Here is a 24,499-nt window from a genome sequence, read left to right as displayed (position 1 = left end):
ATTCTGGGCCCTGGAAACAAGCACGGACTGGTGGGACCGCATAGTGCTGCAGGTCTGGGATGAATCCCAGTGGCTGCGAAACTTTCGCATGCGGAAGGGGACTTTCCTCGAACTGTGTGAGTTGCTGTCCCCTGCCCTGAAGCGAAAGGACACCCGGATGCGAGCAGCCCTGACTGTCCAGAAGCGAGTGGCCATAGCCCTCTGGAAGCTTGCAACGCCAGACAGCTACCGGTCAGTCGCGAACCACTTTGGTGTGGGCAAGTCTACCCTGGGGGTTGCTGTCATGCAAGTAGCCAAGGCAATCGTCAAGGTACTGCTATCAAAGGTAGTGACCCTGGGAAACGTGGAGCTCATCATAGATGGCTTTGCCGAGATGGGATTCCCAAACTGCGGTGGGGCTATAGATGGGACTCACATCCCTATCCTGGGGCCGGACCACCAGGCCAGCCAGTACATTAACAGAAAGGGCTACTTTTCTATGGTGCTGCAAGCACTGGTGGACCACAGGGGACGTTTTACAAACATCAACGTCGGATGGCCGGGCAAGGTTCATGACGCTCGTGTTTTCAGGAACTCTGGTCTGTTTAGACGGCTGCAGGAAGGTCTTTACTTCCCGGAGCACAAAATAAGTCTTGGGGATGTGGAGATGCCTACAGTGATCCTCGGGGACCCTGCATACCCGCTAATGCCCTGGCTCATGAAGCCCTATACTGGCGCCCTGGACTCAGAAAAAGAACTTTTCAACTACCTTTTGAGCAAGTGCAGAATGGTGGTGGAGTGTGCCTTTGGCCGTCTCAAGGGGAGATGGAGAAGCTTACTCACTCGCTGTGATCTCAGCGAAACCAATATCCCCATTGTGATAGTTGCTTGCTGTGTGCTCCACAATCTGTGTGAGAGCAAGAGGGAGACCTTTATGGCGGGGTGGGAGGTTGAGGCAAGTAGCCTGGCTGCTGATTACGCCCAGCCAGACAGCCGGGCGATTAGAAGATCCCAGCGGGACGCGCTGTGCATCAGGGAGGCTTTGAAAGCTAGGTTCCTGACTGAGCAGGGTCTCCAGTGACTGTTTAGTTTGTGGACACAGATGCTGAACCTGCCCCCGTTTCTTTACCCAGTTACTGTTGACTATCCTTCCAAGTTACATACCCCCTTCACCACCTTCCCAACAAATAAAATCTGTTCCATTTTGTTAATGAACAACGTTCTCTTTCTTACTGTTTTCGCGGGAATGTTTTAAACCGGGGACGCAGACTGTGGCGGGGGGCGGGTTTAGTGTTCTGATGCAAATGATGCTTCTAAACTCCGGGAATGACAGGCTCCGCAGTGGTGGATTGGTTGTTTCAACGGAGCCTGCCAGCAGTCCTGGGCGGGACTGCGTTTATGTGTCGGCCAAGTGATTTTCTGGCAGGGGGCGGAGGGTTACAGACCCCCTGCTGCGTGGCTCTGTGATCCAGGATAAGGACCGCGGCATAAGTTCTCTAACTGCCCTCCCCCGCCACAAAGTCACAGATCAACCCCCCCGCCCCCAGAACATGAAAACCACCTCCCAGACTGACCAGGGTAACTGGTGACTGCACTGTGTATGTGTCCTGATGCTGGACCTGCCCCCGCCTCTGTAGCCTCCTTAAGGTGACTGTCCTGTCCAATTACCAAACCCCTTCCCCCCCCTTCAGACAGAATCTCCTCTAAAAGAAAATCTTGGAAACAGTACTTAACAGAAACAAATATTTTATTATGAACCGCACATGAAAAGGGGGGGGAGAAAACTTGGACGGGGGCTTGTGTGAGATGGGTAGGAAAGGACTTTTCAAACTTTGTGGAACGAGAGCCTTCTAGTGCAACAGCACTCTGCAGGGGTTGACTGAAAGTTTTAACGGCCCTTGCCGCCCCTCCTTCTTTGGACTTTTGGTGAGGGGGGTGTGGGACTTTGTGGCGGGGGAGGGCGGTTAGAGATAGACTGCAGCGGGGCTCTGTCCTCCTGCGTCCGGTCTTGCAGAACATCCACAAGGCGCCGGAGTGTGTCCGTTTGCTCCCTCATTAGTCCAAGCAGGGTTTGAGTAGCCTGCTGGTCTTCCTGGCGCCACCTCTCCTCCCGTTCCATGACTGCTCGGTGCATTTCTGACAAGTTCTCCCTCCACTGTGTCGTCTGGGCTGCCTGCGCTCGTGAGCAGTCCATAAGTTCATAGAACATGTCCTCACGCGTCTTCTTCTTCCTCCTCCTAATCTGCGCTAGCCTCTGGGAGTGTGATGCCAGGCTGGGTTGGGAGACAGTCGCAGATGTGTCTGTGGGAATGGGAAAAAGGGAGTGAATTCCTGGGACAGATAAATGAAGTTGCTAACAAAGAACATAGTCTTTCTCTGTGAACAACACCATGCACTGCACCTTTCACATGTGCATTCAGGACAAGGTCGAATTTTCGCCCTCGCCTTCAGTGCCTGGGGTCTTGCAGTTGCGATCTGAGAAGCGTGGCAGGACACCTCAACTTTTGTAGCAGGAAAACATGGTAAGCCGTAGACTTGTGGCAGCTTAAAACTTTAATAGTAGCACTGGGCTCCTTTCGCACTGAAAGCAATGCCACTCTCTGCTGGCAGCAATCAGGGAAGCATGAGCTCTGCCCCTGTCCCACCACCTCGCGGCTGTCCCAGGGAAAGATCCCTGTATGCTGCCCCTCTGCCGCCTCCACCGCGTGGCTGTAAAGCAGTCCCAATACTAACATTCCCCTCCCTAATTCAAAGCAGGGCGTCATGTGCCACATCACGCTGATGAGGATCTCGGAGAGCGACAGGGGACGGATGCTTCGGGAGAGCATGCAGAAGCCAGGGCCGTATGCCGCCATGCTCTGCCGTGCTATGATCCCGGACTACTTGATAGAGTCATGGCGTGGGAACGTGTCCTACCACGGTGGACCTAACAAGATTGCCCTGCCAAGGAACCTGATGCGCAGGCTTGAGCAGTACCTCCAGGAGAGCTATACTGAGCTCTCCCAGGAGGACTTTGTGTCAATTCCCGGACATATAGACCGTATTTTGGTGTAACTGCACTGGAAGGGACTACAGAGTGGAGCGTCCTGTGGTTGCCTAATCATGAAAATCCGGACATTATTTGATTTTTTTTACATAGTTGGGACTAAATAGTTGCCTAAGGCAAAGAAATCATGAACACCCAATTGCTGATATTATTAATATTCCTGTTGTCTTATAAATAAAAGTTTCTATGTTTAAATGAGTGAATGAAAACCCCATTGTTAACAATATAAATATTCCAGTTATGTTAAAAATAAATGTTTAGATGCTTAAAGCACTCACTGCTTGATCCTTCCCCTGATTCGGTGTCCGGGGTAACGGATGGGGACGGTTGGTAGGGGATCTCGGTAAGGGTGATGAAGAGATCCTGGCTGTCGGGGAAATCAGCGGTGCAAGCGCTGTCGACTGCCTCGTCCTCCTCATCTCCTTCCTCATCTTCCCCGTCCGCTAACATTTCCGACGAGGAACCGGCCATGGACAATATCCCATCCTCAGAGTCCACGGTCAGTGGTGGGGTAGTGGTGGCGGCCGCACCTAGGAGGGAATGCAGTGCCTCGTAGAAACGGGATGTGTGGGGCTGGGATCCAGAGCGTCCGTTTGCCTCTTTGGTTTTTTGGTAGCCTTGTCTCAGCTCCTTGATTTTCACGCGGCACTGCGTTGCATCCCGGCTGTATCCTCTCTCTGCCATGGCTTTAGAGATCTTCTCGTAGATCTTTGCATTCCTTCTTTTGGAGCGCAGCTCTGAAAGCACGGACTCATCGCCCCACACAGCGATGAGATCCAAGACTTCCCGATCAGTCCATGCTGGGGCCCTCTTTCTATTAGATTGCACGGCCATCTCTGCTGGAGAGCTCTGCATCGTTGCCAGTGCTGCTGAGCTCGCCACGCTGTCCAAACAGAAAATGAGATTCAAACTGCCCAGACAGGAAAAGGAATTCAAATTTTCCCGGGGCTTTTCCTGTGTGGCTGGTCAGAGCATCCGAGCTCGAAGTGCTGTCCAGAGCGTCAACAGAGTGGTGCACTGTGGGATAGCTCCCGGAGCTATTACCGTCGATTTCCATCCACACCTAGCCTAATTCGATATTGCCATTTCGAATTTAGCGCTACTCCTCTAGTTTTCGAGGAGTACAGAAGTCGAATTTAAGAGAGCTCTATGTCGAACTAAATAGCTTCGTGGTGTGGACGGGTGCAGGGTTAATTCGATGTAACGGCACTAAATTCGACATAAACTCCTAGTGTAGACCAGGCCTCAGAGATGACATCCTTGCAGTATTTCCTAAAGACGGTCAGAGTCGGGGTTCCTCTGGAAGGTTGTTCCATAGCTAGAACCTCTCCCCCGGCAGACACTCCATCATTGTGATAATAGCAACTTCATAGACCTCTGGCACAGGGACAGGCATGGCCAGCAAATGCCTCCTTAATGGCCCAGCTACATGGCAGCAAGTGCCTCCCACTATGTACTTTTACACCCCTGCGTTTATTTCAGCTAAAAAGAGAGCCCGAGTCAAAAGTGTTGGTGCTGACTTTGAACTCATCTTTGTTCTGTAGATATTTTTAGTCCTCACCGCCTAAGAAAAACCCCTAATAAGGAAGAAAATGTTCTATTCACAGTCCGATTCTGCTGAGCAGCAGGCCCTGAACCTTGTAACTCACCATCTTCAGCCAACCCGCCCCCATCGAACAAGCAGGAAACGCTGACTCACAAAGCAAAGCTCCTACCTAGCATCCATTCCGGGGGGGAGGGGGGCACTCAAATCCCACCTGGAATGTCTGTTACCAGGTAAGAAGACAGACTCACCACACCTCCTCCTGAATCCACCACAGGACGCAGGGCTGGTTCCAGCTTTTTTGCCGCTACAAGCGGCAAAGCCAAAAAAAAAAAAAAAAAAAAAAGATAAAGCCGCAATCGGCGGCACTTCGGCGGCAGCTCTACCGCGCCGCTTCATTCTTCGGCGGCAATTTGGCAGCGGGTTCTTCCCTCTGAGAGGGAGTGAGGGACCTGCTGCCAAATTGCTGCCGAAGACCTGGACATGCCGCCCCTTTCCAATGGCCGCCCCAAGCACCTGCTTCCTTTGCTGGTGCCTGGAGCCGGCCTTGGCAGGACGACCCCTATTGGGTCACTCTCTGCCAAGGGGCCATGAGGGTCTTCCTTTGAGGTCAGCTCTGGTTATGAGCAAAATGCTGACCCAGCCAGCCACCAGATGGATGGGAGACTTTGGTCTCTCACCAAGGCTGCTCCAGTATCAGATCCCTTGTTGGCAGAACCAATACAGTGTAAATAAAGGCTGCCACTAGTCGCAGAACCCGGTTGTCAGCCAAGCTGGTTCTGCAACAGGCTGGATCTTCTGGGGACCAGCCTTCCAGCCAGGTCACCTTTCAAGTTCAGGCCCCTTCCAGGATAACAGAAGTCTTGTTCTTCCACCCACCTTGTGGGCTTAGTTCTCTGCCCCTTCTAGGCTATCTTGAAGGCTTTCTGTCTTTTTTAGAGATTTGGATCCCAGGATGCTTCCTTTGGAGTCTCTCTCACAGTCTGTCACTCATTGGAGTTCCCTGCTCTTTGCCCCCTACTCCCACAGGCCTGTAGAGTTCTTGCTCCTTTAGCAGGGCACTTTCTCCCCAGAGGCTCTTTCTCTCCTAGCAGCTTTCCCCCACTGCCTTCCCTCCCCGTGGAGCCCACGAGCTTCTCTCAGGGACCTTCCTGCAGGCCATATCTCAGGGACCTACGCTGCACCCTGGGGGTGCCACACCCTGCCAGAGGCGCCTGCTTTCTGCAGTCACTACCACAGCTTGCTCCCCGAACTGTGCCTCTCAAGTCTTTTTACAAAGCCCAGCTGTTTGCCATACTCACACCCGCCCCATTAGTCCCACCTCCTCAGGAGGAGAGGCAGCTAATTATGGCACAGATGGGGCTAATTGGACAGGGCCAGCGGAAGCTGAAAGCGACAGGCTGCCCTGTTAGACAGATAAAGGGGCCCCTCAATCCCATTTTACCCGCCCTTCTCTATGTGCTAATGCACTTAGGAAATGGTTGTGAAAGAGGATTTCTTTGCCTGCCTGGACTGGACATCGGGTACCATCCCCAGGAAAAGAAGACGCTCAGGACCAAATTGTCAAGTGCTCAGCACCCTCCCGTGAGAGTGACCTTTACAAAGCACTTGCCACCCAGCCACTCCCAGAGGGATGCTCCTGGCCCAATTTTCTAACCACTTTGGTGACTAAATGGAAGCGCTGTTTTGCAGAGCTCTGGCCTTGGTTGGAAGTGATACACGTTTCTTCAACAGTTTATTGGTTTGTTTGGTTTTCTGGCTGTCTGGGTTTTTTTTATTTGTCTAGTTGCTTTGGCAGTCAGGGCTGCGATGCTGACACATTGTTCCCCTCGCTGTTACTGAGCGTTTCATTTCCTCAACAATCAGAACCCTGGACCAAAGGAATAAGCTGGGCGCAGTAGGTTTGTGCAGAGTGAGCACATGCTAGATAGCGGCTTTCGGGACTGTGCACCCCGTCCAGAGCCCGAGACCACTCCTCTGTGTGCATGGCAGGTCCAGTCAGAGGGTAGGAGCATCCATGCAGCAAAGGAGGGAGGGTCGGGAAGGGTGCCACAGAATTGAGGAGCAAGGTAGCAGCCCGAGCGTGATTTGGGATACAGTGATGCTAAAGGGAACTGGTCCCCAAGCAAGTAGCTATGACTCCTCGGGGTTGGATGCACACCCTGAGATGAGACGCTAGGTCTCAGCTCCTAAATCCATGGAAGCCCATTGAAATCTCCACTGGAGCTGCCCAAGAGGTCACATCCATAGTGACACGTTGCAAAAATGCCTTGTGGCAGGATGGACAAGGAGCTTCCTTTGGGCCAGGCCTGTCTCGGAAGGTCACCATAGGCGGGGGACTGGAGGAGAACAGCAAACGTTTCCCTGATACGACACTGCCATTTTGCCAAATGGCAGGGCGTTTAGTGAACTGGATGAAACTGGGGGGAGTGGCATGCCCGACGCCCTCTGGAATCTGTCAAAGTGGTATTGCATTTTGCAGCTTTGTCCCCAGACCCAGTGAATTCCCCCTGTCCTGGAGCCCTGCACCTTCTCCCTTTGCGTCTTTCTACACCACCCACATCACCATCCCACAGCCGAGACCCGGGGCACTCTGGTCAGCAGCCACAGCTCAAGGCCAGAACAGGGCCAAGGAGAAGGAATTTCCCCTACTCATGGGAGCTGAGCTACGCTGGTGGGGCAGCGTGGGGCAAGCCTGTCCTGATATTGCCCAGTGGTAGTTGTTCTGGTAAAGAGAGGACTTTGGAGTCCAGCACCTTTCACCAGTGCCAAACACACTGACCAGTGCCAAACTCAGGGTAGAACAAACAGCCACCGACAGGTTTCAGACTTAGCTATGTGCCTGCCATGTGTTTCTCCCCAGTACCCAGCATAAGAGCATGTAGGCTACCAGTGGGTTCTCTGCCTGTCGGTCTCTCTCACTAACGCCCTTCCCCTCGTGCCGTTGCAGCGCCGGAGGTCCTGAGGAGCGCCGAGGGGGAGAGAGTGGCGAGAGAATGAAGAAGCCAACCGCGCAGGAGAAGCATGAGGTGGCAGCAGTTTGAAGGGCTCCGGCTGATGGTCCCATGGGCATTGCCGCTATTGGTCCTGAGTCTGTGCTGCCGGGGGTTGGTAGCCGCCGCCGCTGCCGGCCCGGTGCCTGACCAGCATGCCGCCGCCTCCTCCCCCGGCCAGGCGCCGCTGGACTGGCTGCTCACCGACCGGGGACCATTTCACCGAGCTCAGGAATACACCGACTTCGCCGAACGCTACCGGCAGGGTTTCACCACCAGGTACAGGATCTACAGGTGAGAGGGGGAGCTGGCGTTCCTTCCCTAGCGGGCTGTCTCTCTACAGGGGCGAGGTGAATGCGCTCGGAGAGGAGGGGAGAAAAGAGAGACAGGGTGGGGCAGGCAAATATGACGAGCTAGCATGTGTATGCGCACGTGTGTGCATTGCTGCCCTCTAGTGGAATAGAACAGATCTGCTCAGATAGGAGTGCTGTTCACCTCTTAATTCCCATGTAAGCCCCCATGGGGTGAATCTTCCCCCATCACCCTCTCATGAATTGGGTGACTGCAAACAGATCCTGGCAAATCCTCAGGAGCCACTGTCCCAACTCTGCTGCTCTGATGCGCATTTGTACATTACCACTGGGGATAACGCTAGAGGATCACCCAGTGTGAGCCAAACTCTGCCCTTCTCAGTGACACACACGGCTGCAAGTGGTGTTTGGCCCTGGATTTGCAGTTTAAATAGAAAGGATCAAATTCATTAAAGCTAGGGCTGGATTAGGCCCAAGGAGTTTCCAAAGCAAATACACCCGACCCTTGCTAACCTCCCTGCTATACTCCACTGACCACCCTGGGGCTTCAGCCAACTGAGAGGTGGAGCTAGTTAACAAGGAAATATTGTCATACATAATTGAACCCCTTTTGTCTAAATAACTGAACGAAGCCTGTTTGGGGATGCTAGATCTCAGGGTGGGTTTTTAGGTATTGTCTTTGTTCATTTACTCATGGAGTCACTAACTCTGGCAAAGCCTGTCCCAGTCAGACATGAGCTTTTACGCCAGGCTGTTCAGACCCAATGCTCCTCAGGACGGAGACTGGCTCACCCTATGGGCTGGGCATGGTGAGGCCCTAATCTCAGTTGCAGCCTCTAGCCTCTCTTCTACTAGAAATAAATAATGCCAACATGCCAGATTCTCAGATCTTCCGTCCTTGGGTGCCGCTCAGGGGATGCCAAGGGAGAAGAAACCGCCCTCCATGCTTTCTTGGGGATATCCCAAGTAGTGCAGAGGGCATGTCAATGTAAAGGTGGAAGGAAGAAGCAAGTGCAGTGACCAATATGCCTAGTCCTTTGGCAGTTTCCAGCTGCCATGTGGTCCCTATGGGGCCATAGCCAGCTGGTGCAGTTTGATGCTGCTCTAAACTGTTCTGAGTCCAAGGGCAGAGATTCAGGAAGCTGTAACTGGCCACAACTGGCTCCCAAAAGCTCTCCTCCTCCCCCTCTCCACTGTACTCAGCATAATCTGGGCCAGCAAGTGCAAATCAGTGAGGCTTCAGTGTCATTCGCCTCACCAGCTGGCACAGAGCTGATCCCAGGGCAGGAGCAAGATGAATTCTGATGGGTGCAGTAGCGAGCCAGGCCTTGGAATCCAGAGCAGGCAGCTCAGTGCACAAGTGGGCTGAACCAAAGCTAAATGTGATTGAGAAAGAGAGAAAAAAGAAAAAACCAGGCAGGCAAATAACCCCGCGATGCCGTCAGACCTTACTGTGACTTCAGAGAGCACTGGAAAAGACGTGCTATTTATAGGCCATCCTGATTGCATATGTAGAGCAAACGGGACAGGTTCTTCATGGAGCTTATGGCAAGGGGGGCCTGTGGCGCTGAGCCTTGCAGGAGCAAGTCAGGCAGCGTGATGGGCTTTGATAAAGGGCGGGATCGTTTTATAGGCAGCAATAACAGTTATAGCGCCAATAACAGCACTTTTCATGCCTCTAGCCTGGCCATCTGAGCATCTCTGAGTGCTTGGCCAGCTCCCAGAATGCAATCTTTCAACGCCCTTGTGCGCAGCAGGGAAAGGCTGTTAGCATGTCGTTCTCGCAGCGACGGGCCAGGCTGGGTGCTTGGCACAATGGCCTGCGTTGAGGGGCAACCTGGAGCTGTATTACCTCAGGGAGAGATTTGGCTTGGGAAAGTCCAGCCCTTCCCCCAACTTGGGGTTTGAGCCTGGGACTTACAAAGCTAAAAGCATGAGAGGCTATAGTAGGGCCATTAGCCTCTGATGTGGAGCAGCCACTAGAGGGGGACATAGAGCCCCATTCGCTCCATGGGTTACACATGCACCCTCCCTGTACCATCTCTTAGAATGGTTTAGCATATTCCTCCTCCCCCCCCTCCCCCCAATCTGCCCAGCCAGATGCAGTGATTAGTAAAGAGGGGAAATGGAGCCCTGGCTTCCCCCTTCCATGTCCCTGGGGGGTGGTAGGAGGGAGTGCTCCTTCCACTGTCCTGAGCACAGGAGCTGAGATACTTCTTCACCCTTGCACGCTGGACACAAGGCAGGGGAAAGATGGCTCCTTGCTCCAGTCTAGCCTTGGGTCAGCAATTAGGAAAAGGCTGCCCCATTCTGTCCAAGTGAAACCCAGGCGTCTCACAGGATTCCTCCAGGAGAGAAAGAAGAGACAAGGCATCTTCACCCTGTTGCCGCACACAAAGGGTTAATTTCTACACCCTTTCAGAAGAGCAGGTTCTGGAGAGAAGGCGAGTTGCAAAAACCATGATTATCTGTGAGGCACAGAGAGAGTATCTGCTGGGGGCAGGGATGGGGGGAGAAAAGAAAAGAAAAGATGACTATTTGAAGGCAATCAACATCTTGCTCTCAGCATTGGGAAAACTCCGCTTTAATCTGCCACAGCTGTCACTGCAGTGCCAGAGCGCGTTTGGGTGACAGAAGTGGGGAAAGGAGCTGCTTGTTAGCACCAGTGTACAGAGGGCAGGGGAGCCAGGGCTGGGTGGCTATCGGAGAGGACATTGCTCACTGGGAAAGCATGCGCACAAAACTATTAGGGAAGTGAAATCTGGGTGGTGTTTTGTGCACCTGTCTGGTCACCTGCTGGAAGCTCAGCTGGATTCCTCACTGGCACAGAGAATCCCTGACTTCCCCACACCAGGGGTGAAACGGACATGGCCTGTACGTCACTTTTAGCCCTGCTTAAGTCCTCAGGCTTCAGTGGTGCCTAGGCTTTGTGCTGGTCTCCTGCATAGGGCGTCGTGGATTTCACCCTTAAATAGCTCTTCTGAGGACCTATTTTCCTGCCTGGTTCAGCCATGGCCCGCCCCAGACATCTGGAGTAAATGACAGGAGTGTTGGGAAGCACATGGGCTTGGGGATGATGGAACTGACTCTCCTTGCCCTGGCCCTCAGGTGGGCTGTGGTAAGTGGCGACCCAAAGTCATAACCCCAGGATCGATGTGGTGGCCTATGGGAAAGGATTCTGGCGGGTCTCCGTTCAGTTCTGAACCAGCAGGAGTCCATGTCACAAAGCCCAGGCAACCCTCACAATGGGAGCTAGCACAGAATCCATGGAGACCAATCTAATCTACCCCCTCCTCCCTAGAGGTATTGTATAGAGACTGGCTAGCGCTTCAAAGGTAAATTCCCTGAAGATTTCATCCACACTGAACATGCTCCAACCTGGGGCTGAGCAGGACTTTTGTTGCAACTGCAGCTCCGGGCTGCCACATGCCAGGCCTGGCCAGAATGGGTACTGGAACCGAGAGCAGGGATCTGGGCTCTCCTGTGCTCTCCATGACCTCCCTGCTTGGCCTAGCCCCACAGTGGAGGAAGCTGCCTGGCTTGAATACATAGGGGACAAGCGGCGGACCTGAGGGAGTAGATTGGGACCAGGAGCCTTGGGAGGAGACTGGGACTAGAGGGGAGGGAAAATGTGACTGGTAGTTGGGATGGGGGGGAAAGACTGGGAGTGGCTAGGCAAGGAAACTGGAGTGGGAGCCAGGAGAGACTGGAGCTGAGGAAGGAAATGAGGGAGAGACTGGGAACCAGTGGGTGTGAGGGGGAACTGAGATCAGATGATGAGCTGGGTCAGGGAGCCACTGGGGACAGGGGAGGTGGGCAGGTTGGCAGGGGCTGACTGGAGGCTAAAGCCAGAGGAGAGATGACAGATTGGATTAAGAGTTGGGAGAGGTGAACTCGGACTGGCTGAGCAAGGAAACTGGGACTGGGATGAGAGGCCTGAGAGTGGAGACTGGGACTAGCGATGTGAGGCAAACTGAACTGGAATTAGGAGCCAGGAGTGGGGAAGAAACAGGACTGGGACAGGGACAGATTGGAGGGAACGGTGCAAAACGGTCAAGCTTGGGGCAGTGGGGAAACAGATGCAGAAGAGTCTGTGCCCACTAAAGCACACACCCGTCCAGAGCCTGGAATGGAACCCAAAATTCCTGAGCCATGTCATTCCTCCGCTGTCAGCAAAGAGCTGTGAAACCCACTGGCAAGTTGTCCCATCCCCCGCTTCCAGTGCTGGTCCAGAAAGAGGTTAATACTAATACTGCTGTCCACCTACTACTACTACAGTTCCTCCATCAGCTCCAGTGGCAGAGATCTATGTGCGGGAGCGAAGGGTTCCAACCCTGCTGATTCCTAGATTCCAAGGCCAGAAAGGAACACTGGATCATCTAGTCTGACCTCCTGTGTAACACAGGCCAGAGAACTTCCCCAAAAACAATTCTGAGAGCAGAGCTTTTAGCAAAACACCCAAAGACCTAAAGATTTCCAGTGATGGAGCATCCACCATTACCCCTCAGAAGTTGTTTCAATGCTTAATTACCCTCACTATTAAAAATACACACATTTCCAGTCTGAATTTGTCTAGCTTCCGCTTCTTGTTATCCCTTTCTCTGCACAACTGAAGAGCCCATTAGCCAATATTTGTTCACCAGGCTGGTACTTATACACTGTGATCAAGTCATCCTTTAACCTTCTCTTTGTTAAGCTAAATAGATTGAGCTCTTTGAGTCTGTCACTGTAAGGCATGTTTTCTAATCCTCTAATCATTCTCATGGCTTTTCTCTGAATCCTCTCCGATTTATCAACATCCTTCTTGATTTGTGGACACTAGAACTGGACACAGGATTCCAGCAGTGGTCGCACCAGTGCCAAATATGGGGTAAAATAACCTCGCTACTCCTGCTTGTGATTCTGTTTATGCATCCAAGGATGGCATTAGCCCTTTTTGCAACAGCCTTGCACTGGGAGCTCATGTTCAGCTGATTATCCACCATAACCCCCAAATCTTCTTCAGAGTCTCTGCTTCCCAGGGCAGAGTGCCCCATCCTGTAAGTATGGCCTATGCTTTTTGTTCCTAGATGTACCCATTTACATTTAGCTGTGTCAAAACTCATATTGTTTGCTTGTGCCCTGCTTACCAAGCGATCCAGAGCACTCTGTGTCAGTGACCTGTCCTCTTCATTATTTACCACTCCCTCAATTTTTGGGTCATCTGCAAACTTTATCAGTGATAATTTTATGTTTTCTTCCAAGTCATTGATAAAAATGTTGGGGCCAAGAACTGATCCCCAGAGGACCTCACTAGAAACACACCTGCTTGGTGATGATTCAGTGTATACAGTTATATTTGAGATCTATCAGTTAGCCAGTTTTTAATCCATTCAAATTGTGCCATATTTATTTGGTCCCATTCTAGTTTTGTAATCAAAATGTTGTGTGGTATCAAGTCAAATGCCTTACAAAAGTCTAAGTATATTGCATCAACACTATTATCAACTGAATGTGTAATCCCATCAAAAAATATATCCAGATTCGTTTGACAGGATCTGTTTTCCACAAACCCATGTTGATTGGCATTAATTATATTACCCTCCTTTAGTTCTTAATTAATTGAGTCTCGTATTAGCCGCTCCATTATTTTATGTGGGCGTGATGTCAGACTGCAATGAATCATATGGGGTGTCAATATGATGCCACGTGACAGAATTTCTGTTTGTTCAGTTTGCTTTTTTAAAAACCCAGGAAATCACACACATTAAAAATGACATAGGTTGCAAAGTCAAGCACTCAAAAGTTAGGAAATTCCAGTATTGAGTTTGGTGTGTAATCTTAATTTGGCACCCTTGTGCATATGCATTATGATACCATTGTTAATTACAGGATCACATACAATTTTTTTCCACAAAACCCTTGCCTCATTTGGTATGTGGCATGGATCTGCTCTGGAGACTAATCAGGCTGTGTAGCGAAGGAGGCCGTTGCCTGTAGGACCTTGCCTCATTTGTTGCAGAATTGGGAATGGTGTAGTGAAGGAGACAGGGGATTGCAAGAAGAGAAAGAATGGTCTCATGGCTAAGGCAGTCAGATGCTGCCCTGGATAACTGAATTCTATCCCTTCCTCTGCCACAGAGATTCTGTGTGATGCTGGGCAAGTCACCTAAACCCAACTTTTCACAAAGGGCCACTAATTATGTATTCCTCATTTTCTAGGGTGCCCAAATTGAGATCCTGTGATCTGATTTGCAGAAGCACTGAGTATGCACCGCTGCAACTGAAGTCAATGGGAGCTGCGCTTTAAACACATAATGTACTATAAATTAATACTAAGTTCTCTAAAAAACTGGGCCCTAGGTATCTATTAAATTAGTGATTGTTTTTTACTTTAATCTCTGTGTGCTCCTAATCTGGAAAATGGAGATAATACTCCCTTATCTCACAGGGGTATTGTGACAATGAATTAATATTTGTGAAGCACTCCTATACTGTAGTGACAAGCACCACAGAGAAGCCCATTTAATTAATAATTCTATCTTCGGACAGGGTTGGAATAGTGTGCAGTAAATAAGGCCAGAAGCTACCCATTGAACAATGAGGAGAAAACAAAATATTGGCTAGCTGCTCCTTCAGTGAGCACTGTCCATCCTATGCATTGAAGGAGACAGGACTCCAGGGGGAAAAAATAGTATGTGATCACATAATTAAAGACTGTACCATACAGCATACGCACAAGGGGGCCAAAATAAGGTGAGACAGGCAACCTTAATTCTAGCATTTCCTAACTTTTGAACAATTGACTTTGCAACCTTAATAATGTTCTTTTAATGGAGGTTTTTGTGGTGTAGTAATTATTTATATTGCAACAGTCACAGACTAGGACCCCATTTTGTGGGCAAGGTATAATACAATGTATTATATTATACGTAGCATTTTACATGCATGTAAATATCACAGGCCCAGGGGCTTTTTTTGAAGTTATCCATTTTTCAGGACAACCCCAAATCCAAACATGTCCAAGTTTTCATTTTCCCCTTTATTTCTCTCTTTTTCTCTTCCCTTTTTAGTGGCAAAATGGAAAAGAGAGAGAAAGAGGGCAAAACACAGAAAACAAACCACCCCCAGTTCCCAAAAACTGGAGGAAAAAGTGAAAAATTTTGAAACCAAAATAACTTTTAATACAGATTTTCACAAAATATTCTGAAGAAATGAAAACCCTTTAGAACCCGTCAGAAGAAAAATTGTTTAGAACATTTTGAAAACACTCATGAAAAAAATCTTTCCCTTTTTTCAACCAGCTCTTGCACTAGCCATGAATGAGCAGAACAGCCTGGGGAACTATTAATTGAAGGTTAGCTCTAGCTGGGGAGGCGTGTACTGGAAACAGTGAGAATTCCAGTTAGAGGGGGGGTGATGACACCAGTTGGGTTTGCTGATTAATAACACCCTAGCAGCCGTTAACCTCGGGAGGCTGTTCAGATAGGCACTGATGGGCTTTTTTCTCCCCTTTTGCTCACTGTCCTCTTCCTTCTCCCATCCACCCACCCACAATTAGATGCATCTGATGTTTCTAGCCAGCAGAAAACTTAGGGCTGGAATAGCAGGGGTCATGATGGAAGCACTTTGGCAGAGCTGCATGCGTGGGAATCTTGCACATTGCTTGCCTAACACTCTGCCTTCCTCTAATCAGTGCTGTCAGTTTCTCACTTTAATGAGCATCAGAATGCACCTAATTGTCTCTAAAAGACTATATGGGGTTTTTCTGTACAAAACCCTTACAGCCGGGGAGGGTGGTTTTTGAAAGGCAGAGAAAGGCAGAGATTCTAGTACAAGGCCCTTTTTGACAACAAACAAAGCAGCTGCTGCCAGTGCTGTGATCAGCTTGTTGTTATGAATCCTGGTGCCTTCAGGGGATTGATTTTCACCACCACCACCCTGGCTGCTGTGGGACCCAGAGGTCTCTGGAGAAAATGCTGGTGACGAAGGTGAGACAGGAAGAAAGAACCCCACATGGATTAAGGCAACCATTGTCTCTCAGCTCCTCCGAGGCATGTAATCAGCTAGCAACCCTTTGGATTTGTTTTGATAGCACAACAGCAAAACTCAGGGTAAGCTAATCCACCTCCGCTTGACAGAGCCTTCTGCACTTGGATCTAAAGAGCCTCTCTGAGAAGGACCTGCATGGCATTGGGGATTCGCGCTGTTGTTTTCTGGGTGGAGCCCAGCGTTCAGATTTGCTGTTGGTCCCCTGTGAATCAAGTGTGGGGGGAGGCTTGTGGGGCACATGCTAAGCTAGCACATGGCCACGAACTGGAATAGGTGGGAGTGCTGATTAAATCACATTGGGGAGCTGGAAGAGCAGGCACTGCTAAAGGTCAGGACTGAGGTGCCTTGGGGGAGCGGGGCAATGCTCGGGTTGGCACAGCCAGAGGTGAGGCAGGTCAGGGTGTCAGTGCTTTGGCAGTGTGTGGGCACAGGAAGAGCCAGGGACCTACTGTGGGACAGGACCTAGGGGCGTTGATGTATGGGGGCCCAGCACTGGAATGGGGGGGCTTTGCTGATGAGGACGGGACACTGACCATGTATGGGGTATAACAGGTTTGTCAGAATAAAGCATCTCTCCCTCCTAAGCCCTCACACATGCTGACATAGGAGCAAGACCTCAAGGCCAAAACTCAGCCACTCTGACAGGTGCCCAGTCCATACCACTAACCATCCAACAAAGGCCAAGGCCTAGCCCACAGCCCCTGATGGCAGGAGTGTCTGCCCCTCCGACCCATTAGCCAGAGCAAAGGAGGCTTTGTCTGTGGTGAGGAAATGGGGCCAAGAGGTTTCTTCCCCCCCCAGGTCAAAGCAGAGGGACGCTATTCCAGAGAGACATGTGCCCCAGGCAAGGGACATAAGGCTTCTGCCGAGACATGGCCCCCACGCCTGTGGCTGGAAGAGGACGGATCTCAGACATAGTCAGAAGCAGGGGAGAGTGGGATAAATGGGGCCTAACGCCAAACACCAGCCCCTGCTCTTTCTCCCAGCTACCCATACGCAGACCCTTTGGTCTTCTTCCTTCAGCCCCTGGACAGACTCTTCTTCTCAGTCCTTCCCGGCCACGGGTGATCTTCCTCTCCCACCCTCCCCTTCCTCGCTCCCCAGCACATCACCCCCCTGCATAGACTTCACCCCTCTCACTGACTCACCATTCAGCTGGGCCCCTCAGAGGAGCTGGGCCCACAGCCCAAAGGTGGTGATGGGAAGGAACAAGTGACTGAAATGAACAAAAAGTGCCAAACCTGAGCCTCCATTCTCCCTCTGGAATAGCCTCTGGGCTGTCGGTGGTGATAATTTCTGGGCCAGGCTGATTGTGAAGAGCGCAGGCACGCTTGGCTGCTCAGGGCTTTGCAGTCTCACAGCGGCAACTTCAAGCGCTTGTCTGCTCTCCGACATGGCTGTTGCGCTGCCCATTTAACCTAATAAAAACCCACACGGGGTGCCATCACTGGAGCGATGGCAGATACTCCGGCTGGCCGCTCACCCCAGCCCCTCCTCCATCTCTTCCAATCACCTTTAATTAAACCGGCTGAAAGCCACAGCCTGATTTTAATTAGAGCAAAATTGCAAAGATTAGAATGAAATTGGCCAATCATTGTTTACAGGGCCATTGTTTGGGAACACAGCGGGCTGGTAAATTGCCTCTATGCCGGGCTTGCAGTGAGTGCAGACGGTGCCAGGGATGTGGGAGTCCTGCTAGACGGGGCTTGGCATGTACCATATGGCACATTTTCCAGGCTGCAGATGTTGAGATATTACTTACCAAATTACCCAATGCCAGCACATGCTGCCAACCTCCTTCCCCCGGTGGTGCCCCTCAATACAGCAAGGGGGTGCAATGCTTGGCAAAGCATGGGTATAAACCCCTGTGCACTAGCAGGGCTTGTGACAGGGTAACAGCTGAGTAGGAAGGATGATCTAGGGGATAGGGCACTGAGCTGGGACCCAGGAGATCTGGAGTCAATTCCTAGCTCAGCCATAGACTGCCTGCTTGACTTTGGGCAAGTTACTTGGTGTTTCTCAGTGCTTCAGTTCTTCCTTTGTAAAACAGGGATAATACGCCCTTTCCTGCCAGAGGTGCTGGGAGGGTAAAGGAGGGTGCTATATGCCAAGAAAGGTTATGAGTTTGAATTCCATTGTTTACACTCTAGTTTCCTTTCCTGTCCCCCTCCATTCCCAGAATTCCCACCTCCAGGAGGTGGCATAGCTGAGCATACTCCCACGCTGCGTGGGAAAGCATCAGATCGGGCCTTCCCTTCCACCCCGTTCCTGCAACAGCCCTGTCTGGGGATAGCAGCAAAGTTGGCAGCCTCACATTGCTTGGAGAGCCCCAGGTGGTGGGGCCGTGGACCCCTGCTGGCTTGTGCCTTACTCCCATTCATAAGCCGATCCAGACGGGTCAGTGGGAGTTTTGCCTGTAGTTTCAATAGGAGCAGCGTCAGGCACTGATTTTATAGCGCTGTTTCTGGTAGAGATAACACTGTATTTACAGGGTAATAACATTTTAAACCTCAGATCCCTTAGCTCAGGCATGCCCAGAGAACGGCCGTGTCCTATAGTCCATTGTTCAGTATCTTAGACGTGGAGGGGCAGAGTGCCGGGGAAAATGATTTTAACAGGCCAGAGCCCCAGCCTTCTGAATCCTTTTTATTTAGTCAGTCTCCATGTACAATTATATTTACATGTAAGTATATTAGCATACCGGGGACTGAGTCTCCTCTCACCTACAGCTGTGTAAATCAGGACAATGAAGTCAAGGGTGTAAACCAGAGAAAAATCAGGCCCAGGATGTTGCATGTGGCATAAGATCTGTTCCTATAACTGAATGGTTCCATAGCATTTATAAATAGTTCAGACCATTTATGATTAATTTATTACTATTGCACATAGCATTAATACATACTGGCTTGCTATTATAACTAATGGCTCTGGGATTACCTACGTTTGTTTATAACTTTAATTTTTAACTGATATAATTAGCAAGCAATGTGGTCTAGTCGGTAGACCTGGGTTCTATTTCCTGGCTGTGCCATTGACCTGCTGAGTGCCTTTGGGCAAAACACTTCATCTATTTCCCCTCCCACCCCTTGTCTATTTAGACTGCAAGAGCTAAGGTGCAGGCACTCTCTCGCCATGTGTGTACAGTGCACAGCATACTGGGGCCCTGATCTCAGGCTACCATAATACTAAGCATCATGTGCCTTTCTTTGGGGCTAATACAAAACCATCAGGAGTCTTTTCATTGATTTCAGTGGGCTTTAGCTCACGCTCTCTGAAAACATCTGCAGGGTGGGAACTGCACGAGGAGAACACTGTGATCAGCTACTAGTTTGTCTTGTGGGTGGAATCCATCAGCCAGCAGTCCACACCTGTCTATCACCGGAGAGGCAAGGGGGAAGCAAGCAGCATAGCTGTGTGCATGCATTTTTCATTTCTGAACTTCGGCAAATGTTCCTGCAGATTAGATGCAGCCCTCTGGTGAGGTGTCAGTGGACCAAGCCTGAAGTTTTGGCATCTCTGCCTTAGCTCTGAGTACCGGTCTGTATATCTAACCTTGGAAACATTTCCAGTGCCCTGCCCACCAGGAATAGCTGATAAACACAGCTGCATAGCAGAGCAAAGATTTCAGCCGCAGAATTCCCGGATGGGATCACTGTGCTGTCAGCCGAGTCCACATAGCACTTTTAGCCTGGCCACACTACCTACAAACTTGTGCACCATTGGCTGGGGCTGGTAGTAAGCATTCTCACATGCATCCACCCATCAACCCTTTGAGACTGGGGTTATGTCCCCCTAAGCATTCACTGGGCTGCGGTGTGGGGAAATGCCTGTGATAGCCTACGGGTTAATCCATTTAGATCAAAGGGTGGTAAATGCTTCCTGCAAATCGTCAGGATGGGCCTTTTTACCAATGGATTCGCTGGTTCGAATTTGGCTCATATGTGAAATGAGTTTGGATGCCTCAGCAGCAGGGGATGGGTAGATTCATAAACTGGAAAGCCAGAAGGGATCATTGTGATCATCTGGTCCAACCTTCTGCATCACCCAGGCCAGTGAACATCACCCAGTGATCCCCACTTCAGGTCCTTAATGTGTGGTGGAACTAGTGCATATCCTATAGGAGGCCATCCATGCAGTCTCATGCTAAAGCTGCAGAATGATGGAGCATCCCTTGGGAAGCTTTACCTGTGGTTCATCATCATCATCATCATCACTGTGCCTTACTCCCAGGCTGACTTTGTTTCATTTCAACTTCTTGCCTTGGTCTTTGGAATAGCAGCTGTGCATGCAGCCTCCATGCATTCTCTCTCACCCCCATCTCCTTTGAACTGAGCTGGAATTGTTTCCATTCCAGTCTCCTCTCGGCTGCCAGAGCAGAGTTATTGATCATACGAGGGGCGCGTTGGAGGGAGCTAGACCTGTTAGATATAGTCTGTTACTGCCAGTTATGAGAGACTCTGGCTAAATCCCTAATCTATTCAGTTCTCTGTGGGCGTACTTAACCAGCTGATATTGCAATATCCCTAGCCCAGTTCCCTCCAAATGAGATGTTTCCAGCACACATGTGGGACTTGTCGTATATACATGGATTTGTATTGTGCTGCATGCCGGCAGGGGCTCATGTACTCCACAACAAAGGCAGCCAGCACGCCTGCAGGACAGAGCATAGAGGGAGCTGGGCTTTACCTGGCTCCACGTACGAAGGGAAAGCAACTGAGATGATGTGAAGTGGTAGCTGAAGGAGAGAGAGGCTGGCCTTGTGGTTACAGCCCTGGGCTGGAATGCAGGAGATTCGGGTCCAATTCCCTGCTCTACCACTGACTCCCTTTGTGACCCTGGGTTCTGTGCCTCAGTTCCCCATCTGCACAGCATGTAACAGGGTGGCACCCCACCTCCGAGGAGCACCCTCTGGCTAGGTGTGTCTGCACCTCTGTCAGTCTGTGGTGACCCCTCCAGCCAAGTCTCACACCGTGTATATGGAACACAACTCAGAGCCCTTCTGGGGTAGCAGTGCAACAAAGTCTTTCAGCGCTCCTGACCCTGGTAGGGAGCCGTGCCCGCAGGGCCTCCTCCGTGGAGGCTCTTCTCCTGCTCTGGTCTGTTCTGGCCCTAGCTGGGCCTCTTAACAGTTCAGATCCCGTTCTGGAGTTTATCACTGTACAATTGTAGGTCACTTCCCCAGTGGCCTATGGGGAGGGGGGGGGGGACTTGGGCCCGCCCACTACTCCGGGTCCCCACCCAGGGACCCTAAGAATCACAGCCACATGCCACCATGTCCCTTTAACAACCACTTTCAGTTCCCGGGGCCACTTTCCTGCAGCCCCAGCCTTCACCAAAGCTTTACCCTACCTCAGGGCTCTTTTGTGTTCAGGCCCAACAGCCAGCCAGCAGCTCTTTCTGGCTCCCCCAGTCCCTGCCCACACTGAGCTGTCCTTGGTGCTGCAGTTCTCTTTGGCCAGCCAGGAGCACCATCTGCACTCCCCTGGCTGTAAGCAGCAACTGAGTTGGGGCTGCGCTGCAGCTCCTTTTATACTAGCTTGCAACCCTGTGAATGGCTAGCCCCTTGCAGCCTTCCTGATTGGCTATATCCCACACAGCCTATCTGTGCAGCTTGGAGGACTCCTTTACTATACTTTCCTGGGACGGGTATGGGAGGACCCTAGTCCTGCCTGTCACAAGTGGGGATGAGACTGTCTGGTCTATTAGAGCGTGAGCTCTTGTGGGCAGAGCCTGTCTCACTAGGTGCCTGTTACAGTGCCTGGCACAATAGGCCCTGATCTTGCTTGGGTCTCCTTGGAACTACTTTCACCCACCACTAATGGAAGGCGGTGCAATGACCAGTACATACTACAGCCTTTGTGACTGCGATGGGGGTTTATGTTCTCTCCCATTTCCCCATCCTCCCCTCCCTCTCACCTGGATATTGGAGTTCATGGCTGCTTTTCCTTGGCTTCTTTCTCCAGAGAGTTTGCCCGCTGGAAGGTGAATAACTTAGCCTTGGAAAGGAAAGATTTCTTCAGCTTACCGCTGCCCTTGGCCCCCGAATTCATCCGGAACATCCGCCTCCTGGGACGAAGGCCCAGCCTGCAACAGATTACGGAAAACGTGATTAAAAAATATGGCACGCATTTCCTGCTCTCCGCCACTCTGGGAGGTAAGTGCCCCCATGCCAAAGTTATGCTCCTGGGGCCAGATCCTCAGCTGGTGCAAATTGGCATTGATGTCAGTGATGCTAACTCCATTTCCACCAGCTGAGGATCTGGTCCATGCAAAATGGCCTTTTCCTTTCCTGCCTTACTTATGTAGCAGCATCGAGATGTGAGCATGGTCTGCCCAGTTCTGGGGACACTGCTTGCTCATGGAACCGCTGCTGCTGGCTCAGCAGCGGAAGTGACGACCAGCCAAGATCTTCCAAAGTGGCTAGTGATTTTGGGGTCCCAACCCGAGAACCCTGAAAAGAGACTCTTTTTCGGAGGGTGGATGTGCTGCACTTCCTGAGAAGCAGGCCCCTTTCCGGCATCTCAAGTTGGGTCCCTCAAACCACTAGTGACTTTGGAAAATCATGGCTGCTGTTGCTTTTGTGGGGCCCATAAAAACAGCAACTAGTGTTTGGCAAGGAGAGCAGCAGAGAGAGGGGGTGGGTTTTAAAAGAGACGCATGGGTGTTTTCGATGTCTGGGAGCAGCTCGGAGCAACAGGGTACAAGCAGCAGCAGAACAAGCCCTAAATACAAGGGCTCCAATAAGCATGGGGACTCTTTTCTGAGTGACCATGGGACTGGGAGCAGACAGACATTTCCACTTAGCCGAGGCTAACACCTACAGCTGGTCTCAGCACTCCCAGCCTGCAGAGGGCCAGGCAAGGCGTGCTCCATCTCCGAATGGAGCAGGAGAGTCTCCTATGACTCAACCGCAGTCCTCTGGCCAAGCATCACTGGGTCCCCCAAAGGAATGCTCCGATCCTCCGCAAGCCTCAAGCACTGGGTTGCTTGGCATTGGGGGCAAGGCCTGGAGCATGGCTCAGGACTCTGATGGGGACGTGAGAGACGCAGGAGAGATGGAGGGAAGAAGTGGAATGGGTTGTATTTGTGTGCTAGCCTCTCGTGTTCTGTCCTGCAAATGGGCCACTGTGCAAGGGCCAAGGCAGTAAAAGATAAGACGCAATGGCCCTTTAATAAGAGAGGCTGGTTCTATAAATCCACCCACAGGGACGTGTCCCCAGGCAGAGGAAGGGCCGACGTAATGGAGAGATGGCCTCCAATGGTGCCCTCCCGCCTGCCTGTCAGAACCAGTTGGGATTCCTGGAAGTCTCCGCATGATTGAGCCTCCTAGTTGGGCACTGGCGAGTTGGCCAGGGAGTGGCAATGTCTCAGAGCCAGCTCAGGATGGCCACCGAGCAGCAGGGGCTGTGACACTGCTTGGGCGATCCGGGGCTCAGTCTCCAGGGTCTGATTAGAGTGGCCGGAAATCAGAGGGGCTGCAGGCTGACGTCCCCCACTGGGCCAACTCGCACGCCTGCGAGAGGCCTTGTGGGGCAGACCTACCCAGCAGCCCATCCTTCAGGCTTGTATTGCTGTGAGGGATGGCCAGCCCAGAGGGGCGGCAGGGAGGCGGGCTCTGGCTCCGTTCCTGCCCATGGATGACTGACGGTGAAGCAGAGTTGAGCGTCCCTGGAGCACACTGACCGGCTCACGTGCCTGTGCAGGAGAAGAGTCCCTGACCATTTTCGTGGACAAGCGCAAGCTGAGCCGGAAGGCGGAAGCGGTCGGGACGGGAGGGGGCGGGAACAGCTCCACTGTCTCCTTGGAGACTCTGCACCAGCTGGCTGCCTCGTACTTCATTGACCGGGAAAGCACTCTGCGCAGGCTCCACCACATCCAGATAGCCACAGCCGCCATCAAGGTAATACCGCCGCTGAGCGCGGAGCAGGAGGCCCCAGGACGATGGGGGTGGGGGTGACAGCAAGGAGGACCCTGCCTATCCAGATGGGGATGGGGGCTTAGCACCTCTGGCATTAGCTTTCCAAAGTAAAGCAAAGGTGAAAGGGGTACAGAGCTCATTCCAGGAGAGATGGCCTTGCAAGTACTTACTCTGCGTATTACAGTAGCCGCTAGACACAACAGATGCTGCACAAACACATTGGAAGGAACCATCTCTGTCCCTACGAACTTACAATCAAAGTACATAAGGCAGATAAAGGGTGAGAGGGGAAACTGAGGCACAGGGTGGGACGTGACATGCCTAAGGTCACCCAGCTGGTCAGTGGCAGAGCCAGGAAGAGATCCCATGTCTCCAGACTCCCATTGTACTGCCCTAGGCACTGAGCCATTGTCACAGGGTGGCCCTTCCTTACATGCCCCTCCTGTGGTAGGCTGCAGCATGATATATGCTCCTGACTCAGTTTCCCCTCGGTCCAGCCATAAAGAGAGACAGTCTGTCTCACTGTCCAGTTCAGAGACTCACCTCTAGGCATAACTTAGTTATGTACACATACAATAATGCATAAAACTCTCATGGTAAAACAGTTCTCCCAGTTCCCACAGGAACACTCATCTAGATACAGGGATTTCTCCAGTCCTCTCTCTGTGGACAACGCTT

The 24,499-nt window shown here is 51.5% G+C and overlaps 1 protein-coding gene across 1 annotated transcript in view; it reads left to right on the top strand.

The window, feature by feature from the left end:
- Positions 1–7,592: 7,592 nt before the first annotated feature.
- BRINP2 (BMP/retinoic acid inducible neural specific 2) overlaps positions 7,593–24,499 on the top strand; it is a 28,469-nt gene continuing 11,562 nt past the window's right edge. Inside the window, exons 1-3 of the mRNA XM_065409798.1 lie at positions 7,593–7,855; positions 21,867–22,057; positions 23,607–23,803. Of these exons, the coding sequence (XP_065265870.1) occupies positions 7,593–7,855; positions 21,867–22,057; positions 23,607–23,803 (651 nt within the window). The remainder of the gene's footprint in view (positions 7,856–21,866; positions 22,058–23,606; positions 23,804–24,499) is intronic.

This window comes from Emys orbicularis, chromosome 8 (genome assembly GCF_028017835.1).
Source record: "Emys orbicularis isolate rEmyOrb1 chromosome 8, rEmyOrb1.hap1, whole genome shotgun sequence".
Classification (NCBI taxonomy): Eukaryota; Metazoa; Chordata; order Testudines; family Emydidae; genus Emys; species Emys orbicularis.
The sequence above is the reverse complement of the archived record's forward strand: the minus strand, read 5'-3'. Positions and strand labels throughout refer to the sequence as shown.